General features: G+C 43.4%; 3 protein-coding genes and 1 long non-coding RNA gene across 10 annotated transcripts; 3 read left to right on the forward strand and 1 right to left on the reverse strand.

Moving 5' to 3' along the window:
• The first annotated feature begins 496 nt into the window (after positions 1-496).
• On the forward strand, positions 497-1,123 carry LOC112938321 (uncharacterized). The gene is made up of 2 exons (XR_003241475.2): positions 497-785; positions 899-1,123. It is a non-coding gene; the product is annotated as an uncharacterized lncRNA (long non-coding RNA).
• A 6,813-nt stretch (positions 1,124-7,936) lies between these two features.
• Positions 7,937-10,107, forward strand: LOC4333473 (B3 domain-containing protein Os03g0622100-like). Its single transcript, NM_001417713.1, has 4 exons — positions 7,937-8,142; positions 8,335-8,776; positions 9,206-9,459; positions 9,543-10,107. Exons 1-4 carry the CDS (start codon positions 8,011-8,013, stop codon positions 9,861-9,863), a joined length of 1,149 nt encoding a protein of 382 aa, NP_001404642.1. The 5' UTR covers positions 7,937-8,010; the 3' UTR covers positions 9,864-10,107.
• A 1,848-nt stretch (positions 10,108-11,955) lies between these two features.
• LOC4333474 (B3 domain-containing protein Os03g0622200-like) lies at positions 11,956-15,155 on the forward strand. 2 transcript variants are annotated; one of them, XM_066308162.1, is made up of 5 exons: positions 12,075-12,173; positions 12,267-12,379; positions 12,843-13,302; positions 13,620-13,846; positions 14,019-15,155. In XM_066308162.1, exons 2-5 carry the CDS (start codon positions 12,320-12,322, stop codon positions 14,334-14,336), a joined length of 1,065 nt encoding a protein of 354 aa, XP_066164259.1. In that variant the 5' UTR covers positions 12,075-12,173; positions 12,267-12,319; the 3' UTR covers positions 14,337-15,155. The 2 variants fall into 2 exon arrangements, with proteins under 2 accessions (NP_001404643.1, XP_066164259.1); NM_001417714.1 differs by having other exon boundaries at positions 11,956-12,379; positions 14,019-14,599.
• LOC4333475 (uncharacterized) lies at positions 14,884-18,498 on the reverse strand. Of its 6 annotated transcripts, none has more exons than XR_010740233.1 (5): positions 18,300-18,498; positions 18,102-18,205; positions 16,713-16,782; positions 15,947-15,998; positions 14,884-15,196 (listed from the first exon to the last, which is right to left on the reverse strand). XR_010740233.1 is itself a non-coding variant. In XM_015773084.3 (4 exons), the coding sequence occupies exons 1-3, from the start codon at positions 18,449-18,451 to the stop codon at positions 15,979-15,981; spliced, it is 276 nt and encodes a 91-aa protein (XP_015628570.1). In that variant the 5' UTR covers positions 18,452-18,498; the 3' UTR covers positions 14,884-15,196; positions 15,947-15,978. The 6 variants fall into 6 exon arrangements, 3 of the variants coding, with proteins under 3 accessions (XP_015628570.1, XP_015628571.1, XP_066164970.1); XR_010740232.1 differs by having other exon boundaries at positions 18,064-18,205; XR_010740231.1 differs by lacking the exon at positions 16,713-16,782 and having other exon boundaries at positions 18,064-18,205.
• Positions 18,499-21,566: the final 3,068 nt, after the last annotated feature.

Consider the following 21,566-nt stretch of genomic DNA (forward strand, 5'->3'; position numbering starts at 1 on the left):
TTTTAAATTTCAAAATTGGATTATTTTTTATCTAAAGAGAGAGAGATGGTTTGTCGTTGGGCTCAGCCAAGCTGACCCAACCCAACCTGGTTTGCTTGCCATCGGTGCATCTCAGGTCAATAGACACAAGTAGGCAACGGGAAGACGTGTGCACGTACCACGACGAAAGGCCTATGCCTATTTGTGCGGGACCCAGCTGGATACTTGGCCCATCTTCTCGCGCGCTAGCTTATGTTTTTTTGTTTGGGACAATTGCATCATAGCTTCACTTTTGAAGCCAATTACTCGTTTACCTATGTTTTTTAGGGTTTGTAGTTTTACCCCACTTTTTAATCTAAACGAACCGTCTACTCTCACTTGTGATAGTCGTTTGGTGGGTCTCACGTTTTGTGTTAAAGAAATAGAAAAGAAAATTAAAAAAAGGTTTACGAATTATGAAATTACCTTTGTACCCCTTAGGAATGGATAGATATGCCTCCCACCCGGGCACTCCCGTGCGTCGGTTTGGTCAGGTGTGGGCGAAACCGTGCGTGCGGGGCAGCGGCGGCGAGGGCGCGCGCGCAGCGTGGAGGCGGCGGCGAGAGCCCGCGGGCTTGCGCGAGGCGGCGGCGGCCAAGGGCGTGGGGGCGGCACGCGTCGGCCTCGTCGAGGGCAGGCGGGCGGCCGCGTATTAGTACCTCAAGGCGCTGCGGCGGTGGCGGGCCAAGGCCTACATCTACTCCAGCGGAAGCAGGGAGGTCCAGCGCCTCATCTTCGCCAACACCGCTGCAGCAGGGAGACTGTAGGTCAGCCTCAACAAATTTGCCATCCCCTCTGCCGCTGCGCTGCACATTAACATCATTCCTAGTGCTTCATTAACACCTCTATTAATCACAAGTATATTTTTCTTCCGCCGCAGGCCTTGAGGTGCTAATATCTGTCAGGCCTATCCAGGAGGTAGCCAGCCGGCGGCAACGGCTGTTCCACGCCGACATGTGATGTGTGCAATTATGTCTGTAGACACTAAGTAATGTTTATCGTCGATGACTTATATGTACCGTGGCTTATCTGTATGAGACACTTTGTAATGCTTGCTATATACTCCCTCCATTTTAAAATGTTTGACACGGTTGACTTTTTAGTATATGTTTGACCATTCGTCTTATTAAAAAAATTTAAGTAATTATTTATTTTTTTCATATCATTTGATTCACTGTTAAATATATTTTCATGTACATATAGTTTTACATATTTTACAAATATTTTTGAATAAGACGAACGGTTAAACATGTGCTAAAAAGTCAACGGTGTCAAACATTTTGAAACGGAGGAAGTATGTGGCTTGTGCTAGTTGTGCCAAAATTCTGTCCAAATGCTGTCCAAATTTTATTTAAATTTTGGTCAAATTTTGTAACTGCCTAGTATTTGTGATTTTGTTTTGTTAAAGTAAAAAACATCACAAGAGATGCTCATATTTGAATTATGGGATCCCTTGAATTATTTATAACCATCACACAACCTGAAATCACAAATAGGGGCAAAATCAAACAAAGCTAAAAAAAATGGGGGAAAATGCAATAACCACTAAGGGTATAATTGTCATTTTCTCTACAACTAACACCGTTAAAACCCGCTGTTAGAAGTGAGGGCACACTGCTGGTTCATATTCAAAAGGTGAGGGTAAAACTGCAAACCCTAAAAAGTGGGGGTAAAAGAGCAATTGGCTTCGAAAGTGGGGGCATGGATGCAATTATCCCTTTTTGTTTTTCTTCTCTCTTATACTGGGTCTCCCGTCAGCTTTTAAAATATAGATAGATAGATTAAATGATCATTCTACTCTTTTACATATACCCCATAATAAATAAAAAGAAAAAAAAGATGACAGGCCAGCCAACATTGTTTCTATCTTTCCCTTAAAAAACATGGTTTCTATCATGAGTTCTAGGTTGTTAGTATTTGTTTTTCTTTCTTTTTCTATTATATGACATACACAAGGGTAGAATGATCATTTGAATGTTTTCCTTGTATACGAGGATGACATGACGCACCCACTTGGCGTTTTTAGTGGGTGAAAAAACTATGTTAAGATAAATGATAGATTTTAAGAATTTGTTTGGATAAATTATAATGTCAGGGATTGAACTAACCCGTAAGAGAAACTTTAAGTGAGCGAGTTACGAAGCTCATCATGGTAGAGTGTCATTTTCTGAAGACTTTTCATTTCAGTGGCATTGCTTACCATGTTTTTTTAGGAAAGATGGGAGGAGCTCTGTCGGATATATTAAGCAAGGGGAACAGAAACGAGTTAGAAAGTTACAGTTTAAGCTTCATTAGGGCCTTCACAGTGTACTGATGTGGCACGTTTCCTCATCTCACCAGGTTTGTGTGGTAGTGACACTGGTGGAGAAACCATCTTTGGTCGGTCGACCAAATTCCACAATAGTCCCGGTTGCAATAAAAATGGAGACTAAAGATTATCTTTAATCCCGGTTGAAAAGGTTAGAACTACTTTTTGATCTTTAGTCCTGGTTGGTAACACCAACCGGGAAAAAAGATCGGCATGCGCGGAGAGATCGAGGCGTGCGGGATCGAGATACATATCTCCTCCTCCCCTCCTCCCTCCCGGTTCTATCTCTTCTTCTCCTCCCCTTCTCCTCTCCTCCGATATCCTCTTCTCCTCACTATCTTACACGCGGATGATCCTCTCCTCCTCCCCTTCCTCTCCTTCTCCTCCCCCTCCCCTCCTCCTCCCCGATCTGCAGGCGGCGGCGCCGCGCGAGGCTCCTCCTCCCCCTCCCCCACTCATCCCCGATCTGTAGGCGCGGCACCGGCCTCGCGTGGCGGTCGGCGCGCGGCGCTGGCTGGCGGAAGGCGGAAGGCGGCAGCTGGGCGGCAGGTAGAAGATGGCGGCTTATTTTGTTTTTTTTTTTTTGAGAATTTGTGATCCGGATCTGAGATGTATTTGATTTGTGTGTGATATGAATATGTGATGTATTTGTGATGAATTTTGTAGAAGTTGTGATGTAATTTTTTTTAAGATTTTGTGATGTATTTGGAGATGATCGATTTGAGGATTTGGAGGTGATAATTGATTTGGGATTTTGGGGATGGGGATGGAGTGAAATCAATATATTAAAAATAATGAAGAAAAGAATATAACAAAGGAGCATCCGGGGATCAGCCTGGCTCTATCTTTAGTCCCGGTTGGTGGGACTAAAGATGCTCGTAACATCAACCAGTACTAAAGATAGATTTTTACTCCCGGTTATTTCACCCGGGACTAAAGATAGCGATTTTTAGTCTCGGATTCGTAGTCCCGGTTGGAAAACCGGGACTAAAGTGGGGTTACGAATCGAGAGTAAAAACTACTTCTCCACCAGTGTGACAACTCAGCTAAGAGCGTGCCCCAGTTTGGTTTCTCGAGTCCAAAGCAAGATGCATGAAGAATGCGTCAGAGGTGAGCCCACACCAAGCCAAAACCGAGACAAAGCATGCTTGCTCGCGACTAACATGTATGAATGGTGGGTTTAAAATAACCTTATAATATCTTACACTTTGGCAGGAGCGGATCTAGAAAGAATAGTAGTGGGGGCTGAATAAACTACATCAATATAAACCGAACCTACAGTCTCTATATCCTATGAATCTATGGAAAAAAATTTAGTGGGAGCTTAGGAGGGTCTCCACCGTGCCGAGGACGGTAGTGGGTCTCAAGACCCCTCTGCCCCCATTGTGAATCCGCCCCTGCATTTTGGAGATAGTCGACTAACATGTATGAAGGGTGTTTCGGTACTATTCTAGCAGCATGAACTCACGCTGTGAAATATATGCCTTGCAACACCTGCATCGCCGTACAAATATTAGATTGCTCCAATTGTTTAGAAACCCTCCTACTATTTCTTTCTAGCCAACTAGGAGTGAAAACTGATCGGATAATATCCGATCCGATCCGATCCGATCCGCTCCGAGTCTGTCTGAAACGAGGATATGGTATGACCTTTTAGAAATCCGACGGATATGGTTACGGATGCGGATGGTATGATATGGATGCGGATGCAGATATGGTATCTCTGAAATCCGGCGGATGCGGTTTATCCAACTTTTCTATCGGATTATCCGATAAACTGTTTACCGGATAATCCGAAGTACACATATAACCACTCTATCTATTGCATATAACATAAGTTGGTCCATTCAATGATCTAATTCATCAATTAACCTAGATTTCTTAGTCCGAGACTCTCGCCATCTCATGTTACACTATGCTTGCTTAGTTGTATTTTTATATTATGGACATCATGTATTCATGTTGTTTAGTACTCAAGCATATTATTATTACGATGGGTCATTTATTGATTATTATATTATTGTTCATTGCATTGCTAACTCGATGTTGTATTGATTACATATACACGTAACATCCAATAAATTTAATCTGTTTCCAAACCGATTCCGCACCGACTCCGCACCATTCCCGACATCCGAAACAATCCGCTCCACATCCGCATCCGCATCCGCACACTATCCGCAACCGCTCCGAATCCGCTTAAAAAATATTGTATGACTACTATCGCTTCGTTTTCATCCCTGTAGCCAACACAATTGCTTATCATGTTAAAAGTAATAATGTGCAATTGAAATTTAAGCCGGCAGCACGCTAGCACGGACCAAAATTAGAGACATGTAATCTTGGATATAGTATTCCCTGTATTCCTTGGATACCATGTCACATCTGCTTTTGGCAGTTCCAATGCGAGGTTTTGGGGCATGAAAAACAGAGTAGGATGTCCACAATGTCAATATTGCTTCTGCTAAGTGTTATACACAGGCAAAAAATAGTATGCAAAATATGTACTCACTCCGTTTTAAAATATTTGACACCGTTAATTTTTTAGCACATATTTAACCATTCGTCTTATTTAAAATAATTAGTGAAATATGTAAAATTATGTGTACATGAAAGTATATTTAACAATGAATTAAATGATATGAAAAGAATAAATAATTACTTAAACTTTTTGAATAAGATGAATGGTTAAACACGTACTAAAAAGTCAACGGTGTCAAATATTTTGAAACGGAGGGAGTATATTTTTCCTGTGTCAATGATAGCTTTGTCTCCCTCTTTTACAATTGATCGTGGACGAAACCGCGCGTTTAGCTGGAACATAGTCACGATTATTCCCTGACTACGGCATGTTAACACAACTTGTTTATTTAAATAGTACTATCTCCGTTTTAACATATAACACCGTTCATTTTTATATATGTTTGAATGTTTATCTTATTTAATTTTTTATAAATATAAAAAATAAGTTAGGCTTAAAAACAGTACTTTTTAAAGTCATAAATCAAGTAAAAAATAAATAATTATCATAAAATTTATTAATAAGAGTTAAAAGTATGTAAAAAGTTAATAATGCCATCTATTTAAAAATCGGAGATAGTATAACTTTTTTAGACGATCATATATAGCGATTAATTGATATCGTAAATAACTTTTATTCTTGTGAATAATTATTTTTGCTTATTGGTTTTCATGTATCTAAAATTATTTTTTCTTATTTAGCATCTCACAAAGCGTACATAGATAGTTATAAGAAACGAAATGATTAATTATTTCAATATGCATAGTACGTATAAGGTCATAAGCGAGATTAATTATTCACTTTAGGCATCCTTGCAAGCCTACAAAGTTTAAAGGCATTTTGGTTTGATTTCTATAAAGATAATGCATATTCCCATAATCTAGAAGGCCTTAAACGAGAATCCATTGGATATATTGTCTTACACCTGTTAGTAACAAGATAGAAACCTTGCAGCTTGATGCTTTAACTCTATGTGCTTTTTGTTATTCTAACTTAGATCAATATCTATATGGTATTAATAGTTGAGATGATTTGGCTTCATGATTTCAAAGTGAGGGGTTTATGATTGAAAAGAAACAATTTACACTTGAGATCAATCATCAAAGGCTATAAATAATAAAGATATTACAACTTTACAAGAGAAGAGATATTTTTTAAGATTTAAAATAATTGATGACGTGGCTAGAGAAGAATGAATTATCACTCTTTTTGGTCATATATAGTTTCCATTTTAGACTTTTCAAGATTGATAAAAGCATAACTTTTACCACTTAATTGCACACTAAACAACTTTTTTTTTTACCTGTGTTGCACCTTGGGCTAGGGGTAAGGTGACATTTTCACTTTGAACTAGCTAAGTTTGCATATGGTTTCAATTTGGGCTAATCTTCCTCTCCCCTTTTTATCTTCTCTGGCCTCTAGGAAAAACCTCGCGAGCTCATTAGCAATGACATGCAACAACATGTGATTACTTGAGCCAGCAAGATGCAATAGTCAAATTCAATCATCAATCAATAAAGGATCTGCCCCTTTCACGCTTTGAATTTGAGAATTGGTAGGAGATGGTGAGACGCTAGTCCATGAGAATAGGGTCCTTGAGCCTAGCTCTTGTCCACAGCAATATGAGCAGAAGGCACAGCTCGAGCTTCTTCCTATTCCGGTGAGCACATATAGCTCGTGGCCACCTCCTCAAAACACCCTCGCTTCGGCTTCGCGACGCAAGTGTAAGGAGTAAGCACAACCACAGAGGTGGACTGGTGGAGCTATAGTGCTGCTCCTCTGCTGGCATGTGGGACAACTAGTACAAAGTGCAAACCTTGGTTAATAAGCCTGGCCCAAAGTGAAAAGTTCTTCTAATACCTGATCTAGTATGCAACTTAGGAAATAAAATGTGGCATAAAGTGCAATTCACTCGTTATTTTATATAATTTTTGTAATTTGGTGATTTAATTTTTCATGTCATATATTCCTAATAAAAAATCATAGTCAAGATTAACTACACGGATAGTAAAACAAATCATTTATCAAAGAGAGTACTAGATCAAATGCAATAAGGCCTCAAGTGCCAAGTGCTGGAGTAACTCTAAAAATGCTAGCCGATGAGTAGAGAGAGATATGAGGTGCCCTTGATGCGCCTGTACATGCACGTGAGTGCCAAGAGAGGGGAAAAACAATAGTAGCAATAGAGTATAAATAAATAAATAAGGGAATGTCAATATGGCATTTGACTTAAAAACATCTCACAAAAACTAACAAATTTTAGACCGTTGGATTGCTTTAAGATTCATACACTGTACCTCTAACCCTAACCGTTTCTCTCTCCTCTCATCATCCCTAGCGTCACCGCCAATGCCTCTGTAGCTGCCCCATGCACCATCACCTGGCATCGTCGGCTGGCTGGAAGGGGTCAATATATAGCACCCTCCCCCCTCCCTCTTCTCTTCCCCAAGTCAGCGGAAGCTCCAATTTGCCCCTACCGTCAACGCCAACCCACCGCCCCTCCTCCATCCCAACGGTGATGCCTCGTTGTCCACTTACCATCGAGTCGCCTCCTCCCCACGGCCATCCCTTTAAGCCCAACGACTTCCGCTCTCTTTCCTCTCCCCCGAATCTAAGAACCTAAACCCTAACTCATTGGGCCGCCGCCAATCATCAGAGCTGGATGAGAAAGAGCTGGGTGGCCGGAGCATGAAACACGATGCGAATCCTAAGGTTACAAATTTGTAAGATTTTGACTCTAATTTTCTGTCAACAACCATTAGCAATGCCGATAAAATGTTTTGAACAGTATCAGGATTAGTGCTGTAGAGCTAATGTGTTACGGTTACTATTTTCGTACTAAAATATAAGAGAAATGCAAGGATACATAAACAAAATATCTTATATTTTATTTTTAGGATGGAGATAGTAGGCATGTTAACTTTTGATGAATATGATTAGTTAATATGGATAAAATTGGGGATATTAAACTTAGCGTGCAACTATTGGTCAGTAGCAATTGGATTTGGCATTTTGGCATACTCTTGTCTTGTGTCCAATGATTCACATGTTCACATTGGAACTACCGCTATAGAATCTGAAGTCCCCGGAGTACCTCTGCCCATCACCTTTCCACTTTTCTCCTCCTGATTCCTTCCTACCCATCCTGATTCCTGATATCCAAATGGGCATGCTGAAAATAGGCAAGAACTGCAGTGTTTGCAAGGAGTGGCAAGAACACTGCTACTGGAGCCATATGGCCGATGACTGTAAGCACTTCTTGACGTATATGGTTGGGGACTTCACCGAGAGCATGGTGAGAAAATCAATCATCTCAGGCTTCCATTTATATGTTCTTTTCTCATGTTCTTTCTCATTTTTTTTCTGTACACAATAAAAGGCGCCTAAGTGCAAATAAATCTCACTCCATAAGATTTCTTTTTCATGTATTCCCATGGTCTATATATTGATATCACTGAATAGATTGACTGACCTGTCATTTCTGCAGATCGTGCCTAGTAGATTTGCCAACAATTTCAACGGGCACATTTCAGAGGTCGTGAATCTGAAGTCACCTAGCGGCAAAACATGGAGCATTGGAGTAGCCTACAGTGACACCGGTGAACTAGTTCTTCGGTCAGGCTGGAAAGAGTTCGTGGATGCTAATGGCGTCCAGGAAAATGACTGCCTGCTCTTCAGGTACAGTGGCGTCTCCTCCTTCGATGTGCTCATCTTTGATCCGTCCGGCTGCGAGAAGGCGTCGCCGCATTTCGTCGAGAACCGTGGATTTGGGAGAGAAGAGAAGTCTGCAGGAGCTGAAGGAGGAGGCAGAGATGGTGACAAGAATGGCCATCACCAACACCAGCTGGAGATGACACCCCACAAGAACAGCAGCAGGTGCAGGAGCATCCCCAGTGCATGTAAGCGCGGATTATTCAGTGATGAGATAGGTATGTATGTCACACAACACAACACTGTGTAATTTATTTTTTCTTTGATAATTGAAATCAATATATCCAGCCCCTGCATCATCGAAATGAAATGGGTATGTCGCACAGCACTCTAATAAATTTATTTTCTTGGATAATGCTCTGTCTGTTTTATATTGTACGACGCTTTGATTTTTTTTTTCAGATCAAACTTACTTGTTGAAGTTCAGCTAAATTTATTAGAAAGTTTAGCAACATCTTCATCACCAAATTAGTTTTATTAAATATATTTTTTCTAAAAACTTGATTTGATCAAAGCGTCTTATAATATGAACGGATAGGGTAGAAATCAATCCAGACTCTGCATCATTGACATGTATGCGGCCATGGGCATTATTGTTGTAACAACTAATATTGGTACATACATGCATGAACGTGCTTGCCTTGCAGAGCAAGATCATCGCGAAGAGAAGAAGGAAGGGGACGATGAAGACGAAGATGAAGATGAAGACGAAGACGTTGACAAAGATGGAGAGGACAGGTACTACTTCTGCAGGCACGGCGGGCGAGTGACCGAGTACAACCTGAGCAAGGGAGACAAGGAGGAGATCTCGCGCGTCCCCGTGCCGGTGGAGCCTGGCAACCCGGTGTTGGTGAAGGTCATCCACGCCAGCCACCTCCTCTCCAGCCGCTACAGCACAGTAGTAAGTGTGAGGCATTTCTCGTCACATTTTTCAGTGAGATTAATTTCATGGCTGAAATATAATGGTGCATTTCTTTTGGTCAGGGCGTGTCGCCGGAGTTCGCCGGCAGGTACCTGGGGCCGGCCATGGCGAGGGAGGTGGTGATGGAGAGGGGAGGAGGAGGAGGAGGAGGGGATCAGTGGCACGTCCGGTTCGTGCGCCGGGAGAGCAGCCGCGGCTTCCACGGCACCGGGTGGCGTCGGTTCGCCCGTGACAATGGCCTCCTCGCCCACGACGTCTGCCTCTTCGAGCTCAGGTTGGTGGACGGCGCCGGCGCCGGCGACCGCCTGCGCCGCCGGCCGAGGCCGACGATGGCCGTGCACGTCCTCCGGCGGGTGCGCGGCCGCTTCGTGCTGATTCGCTGACCAACCATCCATGTGCAGCTCAAACTGGTGAACTGATCTGAGCCCAACCTGGTCGCCTCTCTGCTTGCTAGCTCTTGCTTGCTGCTGGTCCTGGTGACAACTAGTGCATCTGTAATATCTGGTCAGGCTGTGTCTAATTCGTAGTACCAAGTTGTGTTAAATTCGGTGCTACGTTACAATAATTTTAGGATGAAGGAAGTATGCACGTACGTACCTGGTGATGATCAAGCTTTCTGGTCTGATTAATGTGGACCTCTGGTCTGATTATGTGGTCAGTGGTCTCGGGGAACATTAGGCACTCTTTGTTTAGATTTATAAGCCAACTTATAAATCGAAAAGTCTAAGCCAAAACAAACAAGCAGCTTTTTCATTTGGCTTTTTTAAGCCATAAGTCACTCTAACACTATTAAGCCAAAAGCTAGGTTGGAGAAGCTTTTTTTTTTGGCTTATATGAGATAGATGTATGACTCTACCATTAAACTTAGGACATTAAATCCACTGGCTTATAAATCATATAAGCCAATAAGCTGACTTAAAAGTCTAGGCCAATAAGCCTAAGCCTAAACAAAGAGGGCCTTAGTATGGAAGTTGTTCTCCGTATCTTACTTCATACCAAACCAGTTTAAGGTGCAAAACACAAGATTCATGGTTAGCCTAGAACGGACCCATCGTTTTGCTTATTCGTGGAATAAGTCAAACGGCATATTTGCAAATAAATATTAATTTATGAATAAAACTTTTATATACATGTTCTGAGTGATCTAAAAGCAAATGCTGAAAAATAAACTTCGATAAAAAAACCTCAAAATCAGCTCCAAATTTAAGATTGAAAATTTAAATTTTGGCTAATAAGCATAAGCATAAGCGAAAAGATGAGACCCTTGTTTACAAGTTAATTAATTTGTAGGTCTATACCAGAGCCAACTAGACTAGTACACTATTACGGAGTAGGGTTGTCAACGAGCCGAGCTCAAGTAGCTCACGAGCCTCAAGTTTTTTTTGGGAGCCCTACACAGGAGGCGACCTAGCTCTATCCACCACCGCCTCTCCCCTACCTCCTTCCCCGCCTTACCGTTGCCGGTGCGAGTTGCCCAGGAATCATGGCAACAAGCCAGGATGGCCGTGGTGGGGCAACTGTTTCGTTTGCCTTCCTGAACACCGAACGGAGAGAAGGATAGTGATCCAGTGCTCCCTTGGCCGGATCTAGAGGCCACCGGCTAAAGTGGAGGAGGATGGAGAAGCAGAACAGCGGGGCAACCTTCGAGGAGGCGAGGTCATGCTACGTAGGGTGGCTAACCTCGATAGAATTGGGGTGCGGCTAGTGATGGATACGTTGGCGTGGCCGGCAGGCTAGATCGGCGGAAGATGCTACGATCGACGAGGCTGAGGATAGTGGTGCCAGAGGCTACTGAGGAGATGGGAGTAAGCACCCCAGGGGCAGCTCATCCTCTTCCCTCATACTTTGCTACCATGACAAGAGGTGGAGCCTGACGACGGTTGCGAGGTTGGAAGGAATGATGAAGGCGGTCACTGGGTATGATGGCTGTCGATTTTTAGGATCAGCAATATAATTTCTAGGGTGCACAACATCAAGGAGGGATGGTGACACAATCGTTTATACTGGTTCAGGCCCTCAATGCGAGGTAATACCTAGTCCAATTGTTTGTGGATTGAATTTGTGTTGGTTGTGAATGGTAGAATACGTAGGAGTATGGCGCTAGTCAAAGTAATAAAGATAATACTCCCTCAGTCAAAATATAACTACTTCTAGTTACAAATATAGCTGTATTTTAAAATAGAGGAAATACGAATTTACAAGAGAAGAGAAGAGATAATTTCAAAGGGGTGAGTGCATGCGCATTGTGGGTGTCCGCATTTGTATTGTGTTTCTAGAAAAGAGAAGAGTTAAATTATTTTAGGATATAAAATAATCAATAATGTAGCTAGAGAAAGAGTGAATTGTTAATCTAGTCTAGCGAGTAGGAATGAAGCTTATCTGACTTTATTCAATTTACAAATTTATCACATTATCATCGCGTCGATTATATATTATATAAAGTTTGGTTTTTCAGTATGAGGCCGTCTATAATCTAATAATCCCAAGATTCATAAAAGTAGATTTGACGTAACTACATATGCAGTTGAGCCGCTGATATGTATATCCTACTTTTCGCCGGGCATATTTATATCCTACTTTCCTATTGCTGTCATATGTGTCACGGCTGAAATACACAGCAGCTAAGTTACCGACACGTTCTCATCGGAACTATCGCTGCAGAACCTCCTGAAGTCCCCGGAGTACCTCTTCCCGTAACATTTTTCCCTTTCTCCTATGAGACCTCTGCCTAGTTTCTAGATTTCTTCGTATCCGTTCTGATATCCAAATGGGCATGCTGAAAATAGGCAAGAACTGCAGCGTTTGCAAGGAGTGGCAAGAACACTGCTACTGGAGCCATATGGCCGACCACAGTAAGCACTTCTTGAAGCATATGGTTGGGGATTTCACCGAGAGCATGGTGAGAAATCTTCTCACTTACATTTTAGATATATGATTTTTCTCCTCTTTTCTGAAAGTATCTGAAGCTGGGGGCACATGAGTCAGTTTGAATAACTAAAAGGGATGAACCATCAACTGAATATTCATTCCCCTGAAAAAAATTTGCAAGCTCCATGCGAGAGTAAGATTTTGCATTTAGCCTTCTATGGTGTACAGGTACTCAAGCCTTTTCCAGCCTTTTTGAGGGGCCATCAGGCCATGAGACCATATAAGGCTAAATGCAAAATCTTACTCTCTCTCTCTCTCTCTCTCTCTCTAAGATTTCATTTTGCATGTCTTTCCATGGTAAACTCAAGCGCTTTTTGTTTTTGAAGTAAAGTAAATTCATGCACGAATCTCTCTATTCATATCACTGTGTACCTCAGAAAGAACTGAAGTATGAAAAAAAAAAACCTGAATCAGTCAACCTGCTATTGCTGCAGACCGTGCCTGCTAGATTTGCAAACAATTTCAACGGGCACATCTCAGAGGAAGTGAATCTGAGATCTCCTAGCGGCGAAACCTGGAGCATTGGAGTAGCCAACAGCGACGCCGGTGAACTAGTTCTTCAGCCTGGCTGGAAAGAGTTCGTGGATGGCAACGGCATCGAGGAAGGAGACTGCCTGCTCTTCAGGTACAGCGGCGTCTCCTCCTCCTTCGATGTGCTCATCTTTGATCCGTCCGGCTGCGAGAAGGCGTCGCCGCATTTCGTCGGGAGCCATGGATTCGGGAGAGCGGAGAACTCCGCCGGAGCTGAACAAGGAGGCAGAAACGGCCGCCGCACGCCGCCGATCGTCGACGGCGATAATGGCCATCGCCACCACCTGGAGATGACGCTCCACAGGAACAGCTGCAGGAGCATCCCCAGAGCATGCAAACGCAGCTTATTCAGTGATGAAACAGGTATGACAACACAACATCAACACTATAATAAACTATAGTTCTTGTTTTTTTTTTCTTCCTGTAATGATAACTCAATCCAGCCTGTGCATCGAGATGTATAAGGCCCTGTTTGGTGAGCTTAAGATGAGAATCCGCTGTTTGGAAGTCAGCTTCTAAGAATTTGGAGAAGCTAGGTTTTCTAGCTTCTGGTTCTAGTTTATTTTCTGGATTATACAACTACATATTAGGAGAATCTGGGTAACAATGTGGTAGAATATGCAGCAGCTAAAAGCTCCCAAATCGGCATTGTAACTTATATGCGTGTCTGCCACCTGCAGAAGCGAAAGAAAACGATGGCGAAGATGAAGATGTTGTCGCGGCCGCGGAAGGCGGGCGCTACGGGGAGTACTACTTCAGCAGGCACGGACGGGTGGCCGAGTACAACCTGAGGGAGGAAGACAGGGAGGAGATCTCGCGCGTCCCCGTGCCGGTTCAGCCCGGGAACCCGGTGTTCGTGCAGGTCATCCACAGCAGCCACGTCCGCAGCAGCAAGTACTGCATTGTAGTAAGTGACTCACCTTCATCAAGGTTAAATCTCCGGCTATAGCTGCCGCTCGTGTCTCCTCCTCCTGCACACACTGCACATACCAAATGGCATTGCATTGCAACATTGCAGTTTCATTTCTTGGCTGAAATAGGGAAAATTTAAATTGGTGCTGCTTTTGTTTTGATGTCAGGGGGTGTCGCCGGAGTTCGCGGGTAAGTATCTGGGGGCGGTGGAGAGGGAGGTGGTGCTGGAGAGGGCGAGCAGGGGAGGGGAGTGGCACGTCCCGTTCGTGCACCGGCAGAACACCCGCGGCTTCTACGGCGCCGGCTGGCGTCAGTTCGCCGGCGACAATCGTCTCGTCGCCCACGACGTCTGCCTCTTCGAGCTCACGATGGTGGACGCCGCGGCCAGCGGCGGCGGAAACCGCCGGCGACGCTGGAGCCGGCGGCCGACGATGACCGTGCATGTCCTCCGTCGGGTGCGTGGTCGCTTCGTGCTTCTGCGCTGACCTCCTCGGGCTACCTGCCGTATGTGTTTGGACTTTGGACTCGGGAGCAGCACACCTGAACTGATGAACTGAACCAGCTATAACCTGGTGGCCTCTGCTTTTGCTCTTGCTGGACCTGGTGGCAAACAGTGTGTCTATACTGGTATGTAATTATGTATGTACGTATGTACCTGGTTGTATCTATACTAGTATGTAGTATATGTATGTACCTGGTGATGGTCAAGCTTGCACCTCTGTACTGATGGTGATGGATGTTCTGATGGATGAATCTGCAGCAGCTCTCGTGATGTACTGTGTGTGGCAAGTGGTCTCGATGAACATCATCATCAGTATGAAAGTTGTTCTCCGTATCTTGCTTCACTTCATACAAAAAGTACAGCGCTCACAGTAGAGCCTCACATTTGTTTTTAGGCCCCATATGGCAACAAACGGTGTCAAAACAAGAAAAGCCGTTGAACAGGCCAGTTTAAAGTGCAAAAAACACAATATTTCGTGATTAGCCAGGCGACACCCAAGGTAAATCTCTAGTTTCTGTACCAGAGCCAGCTAGTAAACTTATGTTCACTTCTCACGATTTTCAAATGATCCGCATTAGGAAACAGGTTGCATCGTTATGCAGTAAAAAGAACATGAAAGCATGGCGGCAACTTTTACAGAACATAACGAGTAGCCGGTTAACAGAGGATTATTAATGTAGTAATCATGTTGACTGTTGTTTTCACTACGGGACTAGGAAACTAAAAATAGGGAGTTTCTTTTAACTTCCCATTAGGCAGGAAAAAACAGAGGAGCCACAAAGCTTCTGTAAACCTCGCATCCTAGCAGCAAAAGGAACAGTAATGTTTTCAAGCCTCAATTACCTGCAAAATAAGGTGGCATTTCATGAGGATAGACCCAAAAAAAAATAGTAGCGACTAAGATGTGTACAATAAATTAGTTTTTTGGCACACCCAATTAACATGAGAGTTCTCAAATTACTGATGCATGTTTGGAGAACTATAATAACTTAGAAAAATGTTTATTCTTACTTGAAAATGAATAGAATGGGAAATCCTTGGCATGGACATTATATAGTCAATGTCAGTTGTTGAATATATAAGGGTTCTCAGATCTTTCAGCACATAAGCCCCTAATCACGAAAATAGTGGGTATTGGGTACATACATGTTGCTGATCATTAAGATTTTTAATATTTAAAGAAATAGAACAATTTCAGTCTCAGACAATAGTAAAAAAATAATGGTCAGCCACTCGGCCCAAACTTCTGGCATTAAAGACAAGACATAGGAACTTAGGGTTAAAACCTCTCATTTTCACCATTGCTCCCCCCCCCCCAACACACACACACACCACCTAGGGATGCATGCGGGTTTTTTTTTAGCCCGCTTATCTCACTTTTAGTTCATTTTTTCTTCTAAATTTTGTAATATAACGTAAGAAATGAACTAGCAAGCGGGTTTTTATGCGGGTAGTGGGACTACCCACTTGCATCCCTACCCCCACCCAAACCAATATTCTATTCCATTTCAGTTATATAGATTGGATTAGTCGATTTATCAACAAGTTCAAGATTATTAAAACAGAAAAACCAAGCTGCTTCAACATCAGCACCTTCACTATTCTTTAAACTGGCCTCCCAGGCGTCATGCATCATCTCCATTTCCTAACAGATTTCAAACACAGAAATCCTCAAATCAACAAAACATAGTATTGCCAAAAGAACTTTTAGAAGCTAGTGTATGTGGAGAGGACATGCTAGCAAAGTGCAGTTGTTTGCACAAAAATAGGCAGTCTAACTGAAATGAAATAGGTGTATTATATCATACTGTACATGAATAAATAGTTCATAGTACCAACACAATGAAAGAAGAGAACATAGTGCAAAGCATGGGTAAAGAACCATTGCGGATGATGGTAATAGCAACCGATACAGAAGCGCCAAAACACCCAATATTATTATTGTATCACAGCACACAGACTTATTCCCATGGTTACAAAACAGACATTGGATGTGCATTTGTACTGTTTGCAAGAATAATCTTTGGGCTCAGGGCAGAAGTACCAAATGATACATCTTGCTCACATGTTTCATGAGTCAAACTTACGATAAATAATTAGCACATTACTTTGCACGCCAAAATTAGCCTTTTAAGAGAATCCAAAAATTGAAACAGCCTAAATAGCAAATAAGGGCGCGAAAGGAAAATTTATCCCAAATTTTTAGACTGACATCAAGCACTAAACCCAACATACCAGCAGGGTCCAGGATGGTATACCTATCGTACAGGTGGTTCTTAAGAGTCATTGCCATCATTGTTATACAATTTCTTTAGTTTGTTGGTGTAAAAAGTAATGCTTAGGGAAAGGGGCGACATACAGCATTTTAGGGAAAGTGGTCCCAAATCATTCTTTATGCCCTCTGCATCAACCATCTTTCCCCTTTTCCCCTATCCAATTTTGATGTCCTTATATTAGTTGTTATGCAACTTCACCAAAAAAGCAAGTAAAAACAACATGAGATAAACCCCGCACTCTCAGTGTATTGCTAACTTTGGTCATTCAACAACAGAACTATAGACAGCGAAATCAGATTCCATAACATATCATCATTAGATTATTAATTGTTATATGGTCAAAAATTGCCAAAGTTAAAAAGTAGCACCAGTGGAGTTCTCTTTCAAAGTGTAAACACTGTAGAGTTAAGTTAACCTGCAGAATAGTTATGTTCACCTGGCAAAATCCTCTTAATCACACATATGGAGAATTAAGCCTACCCAATACAATGAAGTCATGCTAGAGCAGTGCTGTAAAGTAAGGTTTACAAGGCCGAATACAAGGAATGGGTACCCCCATCCTTGTAATGCTTAAGCACATACAATAATTAATCTGCAGAAGTGGCCGATTAATTATGCCATATAAGCGTTGTGGTGACGTGGCCACACAAAACCACTTGTTCCTTACTAGAACCTTGCTTTGAGTTCTAGGTCAAGTTGTATATGCTAATCTAGCTAACCCATATAATCTATTATATCATACTGACCGCACTGTTGCCAAATGCAAAAATTGGGTTAAGAGAAATACTAATTAAGTAGCTAACAGTCTGATCAACAAGTTATTTCAACCCTGGACAAAAATATTACACAATCTTAGATATGGAAACATATGATCACAATCCTTAGCATGTTATCAATGTTATGTTCATAAGATTTGATTCTGGTCAGATGGTTACTAACAGGAAGCAATGAACATGGACATGCCAACTTAAACATCATAGATACACTTTGGCACAAAGGCAGCATCATTTGTGTCACGAATACATTAAGGAAAACATTACACACCATTAATAGCCCCATTGATGATTTATTATTTATGTCACGGTGCACATTCCAGCAAACAATTTTCACTCGTAGAAATAAAGATATACAAACATGAAGCACACAAGCATAGGCATACATCCAAATCAAGACATCAAAAGTGACTTTGCAATAAGAGATGCAGAAGTTCACCAAAATTGCTCTAACAGACACCCACAGCCCACAACCCGGGATTCATCAAAGGTGGCCATTTTACCAATGCAAACAAACCAAATCATTACGGTAGTTATCAATTGCACAAAACACATAAACTAAGCATCGCATCTGGAATGGAAGCAGCATTTTATTTTTTTTTTAACAAATAAGATGCCATAAGATGGATGAATAAATATATCACGATTCATGATGACTAACTCGCTACCGATCCTGGCAAGCGCGGCAGAAGTGGGTACCCTGGGAGAGCTCACAGCACGCCCGCACGCTCGCCGACGGGTGCCCGGTCAGCCTCGCCGCCACCGCCGCCGGCGACCCCATCATCGCCGCCGCCGCCATCGGCCTGTTGCGAAGGCCAAAATCACCGAGGTCAACATCACACCATCCAACATCTAGGGTAGCGGATTCAGGAGGGGGAGTGCGGTTCGCCCGGTTACCTCGCAGCGGCAGCGGCAAACGGCGAGAAGGCAGCCCGGCGTGGTGGAGCGGAGGGGAGTGGAGCTGGAGCCGCGCGGACGCGCGACGCGGAGGCGGCGCGGCCGCGGACGGCGGCGAGGAAGCAGCGGGAGGCGGCACCGCGCAACGCCATGGCCCTGGAATTCGTCGGCGGCGGTGGTCGTGGTCGTGGGGAACGGCGGATGTGGCGGCGCGGCGCAGGGTTTTACTAGGTTGGTTGCTAGCACAGTGATGGGCTAGCCAGATCCACCACCATCACAGCCCATGGGCTCCTTCTTCACAAGGGAGGAAATTTGGACCATCCCCTGTACAATAGCCGTTTGGGTGCTCTTCTTCATCTCGAAGTTTTTTTTATCGGAGGGAAATTGCTTGCAACAAGATTGTTACTACGACTACTTGCGAAGAGTCCAAGACACTACACAAAAAAGGACTTGGGGGTGAGCTGAATTCTCACGTAGTAAATTATAAGGTTCAACGAAAATGAAGAACATTTAGTGTGCTTTCTCAAGGGAAAACTGAGAGAAAAATCTTACTTTTCATTGATGAATGTGTTCTTGTTACAACTGAAAGAACCCGAAAAGAATCGTCATATTACAGGTCTACAACACCCATCACCTCCTGTGCCTTCCGAATTCCGGAACCCAAAAAAACAACAGAGGAGAAAGACGAGAATACATGCCCTGATTTCTAAATCCTAGTAGTAGAATCTACGGCAACTAGAACTCCACTATACTAGAACGCCTCCGGGTAAACTCTCTTGAGCACCACTACCGACTTGCCGGCCGTGGTCGGACAAGGAGCTGCTGCATTCTTGCTGTAGACTGTCGGTGCAGAGGAGGCGATGTCGGCCAGGGCAGGGGAGGCCGCGGCGGGCGGCATCTTCTTGGTTTCTTTCCTCGCAACGCGCATGGTAGCCTCCGGCGGTTGGAAGTCGCCCGTGTAGAGGATGGTGAGGTAGCCTTCCTCGGCAGCGGAGACGACCACCGCAGAGAGCCACAGCACCAACTGCCTCCCGCCACGAAGCTTCCCCACCCTAGTGCGGACACTCACGGTCGTCCCCGTCATGATCTTCTCCAATGTTGCCGGGATCGGCGAGGACCTCCGCTGCGAGGAGCGCTTCTTGGCAACGACTTTTCTCTTGGTCGTGACGGCGAGCTTCTTGCTGCTGCCGTCGAGATCGAGGTCGCGCTCGCGGTGGATGTTGCGCATGGAAACATAGGAGTACGACGACGACGAGCGCCGCTAGCTGCGTAGCCATGTACACCGACATGGTGGTGGCGGGCTGGAAGTGGAAGGAGGAGACAATTGAGGCGTAGGCGAAGAGAAGGATGGGGAATCTGGCGGCGTGGGCCTAGGGTTTATAGCCCAATCAAGCAGCAGCACGCCGATTGGAAATCGGAGTGGCTAGCGTGTGCTCGAAGCAGAGTAGGTTGTTCTGAGATAGTACAAAGTTGATTACTGAGATGAGTGTTGCCATTAATGCGCTCTAAAACATACAATACGATTCGGATTTCATATCGCTCAAGACTTTGAGGTAGCGTCGCGCTCGCGCTCACGCTATGCCACGACGCGCCGCGCGCTCTGGAGCACACCATGCGTCGCCTGCCGTCTGTTTGCCAGTGGTCGAACACCTTGGGGACAAAGCTGAAATCGATCGCATTATTATCGGCGTTCACAGTGATGCAGCATTGTAGTCCATGTATGTGGCTGCCGACTGCAGAGCAAGAGCGGATCCAGAAATTTTCTTAAGCCCAGGTAAGATTAATAGTAAATAATTAGTATATGCTAATTCATATAACTCTATAGATTAATAAACCATTGAAGCAGACACGTATGAGCAAGTTGAATGGTAGAGAACAAGAGAAATGGTGAGTGTTAGCTCTCATACAGAGTTAGCTATACACATTCCCCTAAGCAAATGCATTAATTACATAGAGAGAAGAAAACAAAATTAGAGGCAATCTTGTAGCTAATATATTATACAAGTTAATTCTTAGATTGACTTTATATAGTAACTAGTAGTAAACTAAACTGGTTAATAGATAATGTCATTGACGTTTAAACGTAACACATGTTTCTCCTAATTAAAAAACAACCAACATGGTCCCCTCAAGAAATTGGACAAAAATCCATCTCTTAATTATACCCCTCAAATAGACTCCAACCACTCTCCCAATGCACCCATGAGGGAGGAGGCGAAGAGTTGGTAATTAGGGCAACAATGATCATCAATGGTTGGAGTCCTTGGAGCTGACATAGATGACACGATATGAAGAGAATAATCCTTCGCTTTCCTTCCCTTTCCTTCTCGGCCTCCTTTCGCCAACAATCTTTTCCTGTTGATGATGCGAATGGGATGGGGAAAGAAAACGTAATAGAGGGTGATGTTGGTTGCATGGATCAGAGCAGGGGAAGAGATCAAAGTTGGGAAGCATTCTAGTTATCGCGCGATGTGGGTGGGAGGGAGAGGGCTTTGTTTTGTTTGCGCACCGTGGTTTCTTTTGGAACTATTTTCTAGTAATTGTTTTAATAAGAGACTAGCTATATACAACTTTTAAATGTATTTCATCATGAAACTCACATTGTACATCGATCCTTGCCCTTGGCTCGTTTTTGAAAATTTTCCAACCTTGCTCGCATGCATCTTGATGCAGATATTAAGGTCCACAAATCGACAGTTTTCTTAGAGAAAAACTATCGACATTTTTTTAGCAACTCCATTAAGTAATGCCCTATTGTTTGTCTAAACTGCCACTTGGACCTTTTTGCCCCTTCCAATACTGTTGCCTAGTTGATCATGACACATATGTGTGCATTGTGGCGGGTAAACACTAGTAGTACCATGGAGTGTTAACTAATCTACTGCGTTTTTTTCCTTGTTTGTGACCGTCAACCCAGAGAAGCTGTTAACAGTAGATTGTGTAACTAATCTGCTGTTAAGTTGTTTATCTATTTAAAAAATACATGTCTACCAAACTTGTTTCTTGATCTGTGTTGCAATTTTGGATTTTTGGATGATGTTACAAGGGAGAAAGAAAGGAAAAGTCTGTCTGGCTGAAAGAATTTGATACCAAAGAATCAAAGGGTTAGGAACACCAAAGATGGTAAATTGTCCAGAGTGGTTTTTTTAATCGATCTGGACTAGCAGCAGTAGTAGGAACGTTTGAGAGCAGAATTGCAGGCTTGCAGTTGCAGTGCAGCATTCCCATGAGGCCAGGGATGCTGCTCAACAGGCAACGAGCTCTCCC

The sequence above is a fragment of the Oryza sativa genome, chromosome 3, assembly GCF_034140825.1.
Source record: "Oryza sativa Japonica Group chromosome 3, ASM3414082v1".
Lineage (NCBI taxonomy): Eukaryota > Viridiplantae > Streptophyta > Magnoliopsida > Poales > Poaceae > Oryza > Oryza sativa.

Bases quoted from the DNA above. Each gene is read 5' to 3' on its own strand.
- LOC4333473 (NM_001417713.1), top strand. From the start codon at position 8,011: ATGGGCATGCTGAAAATAGGCAAGAACTGCAGTGTTTGCAAGGAGTGG. The intron at 8,143-8,334 runs GTGAGAAAATCA...TCATTTCTGCAG, and splicing joins GGGACTTCACCGAGAGCATG to ATCGTGCCTAGTAGATTTGC. The intron at 8,777-9,205 runs GTATGTATGTCA...CTTGCCTTGCAG, and splicing joins ATTATTCAGTGATGAGATAG to AGCAAGATCATCGCGAAGAG.
- LOC4333474 (NM_001417714.1), top strand. From the start codon at position 12,248: ATGGGCATGCTGAAAATAGGCAAGAACTGCAGCGTTTGCAAGGAGTGG. The intron at 13,303-13,619 runs GTATGACAACAC...TGCCACCTGCAG, and splicing joins CTTATTCAGTGATGAAACAG to AAGCGAAAGAAAACGATGGC. The intron at 13,847-14,018 runs GTAAGTGACTCA...TTTTGATGTCAG, and splicing joins GCAGCAAGTACTGCATTGTA to GGGGTGTCGCCGGAGTTCGC.
- LOC4333475 (XM_066308873.1), bottom strand. From the start codon at position 18,451: ATGGCGTTGCGCGGTGCCGCCTCCCGCTGCTTCCTCGCCGCCGTCCGC. The intron at 18,206-18,299 runs GTAACCGGGCGA...CCTTCGCAACAG, and splicing joins TTTGCCGCTGCCGCTGCGAG to GCCGATGGCGGCGGCGGCGA.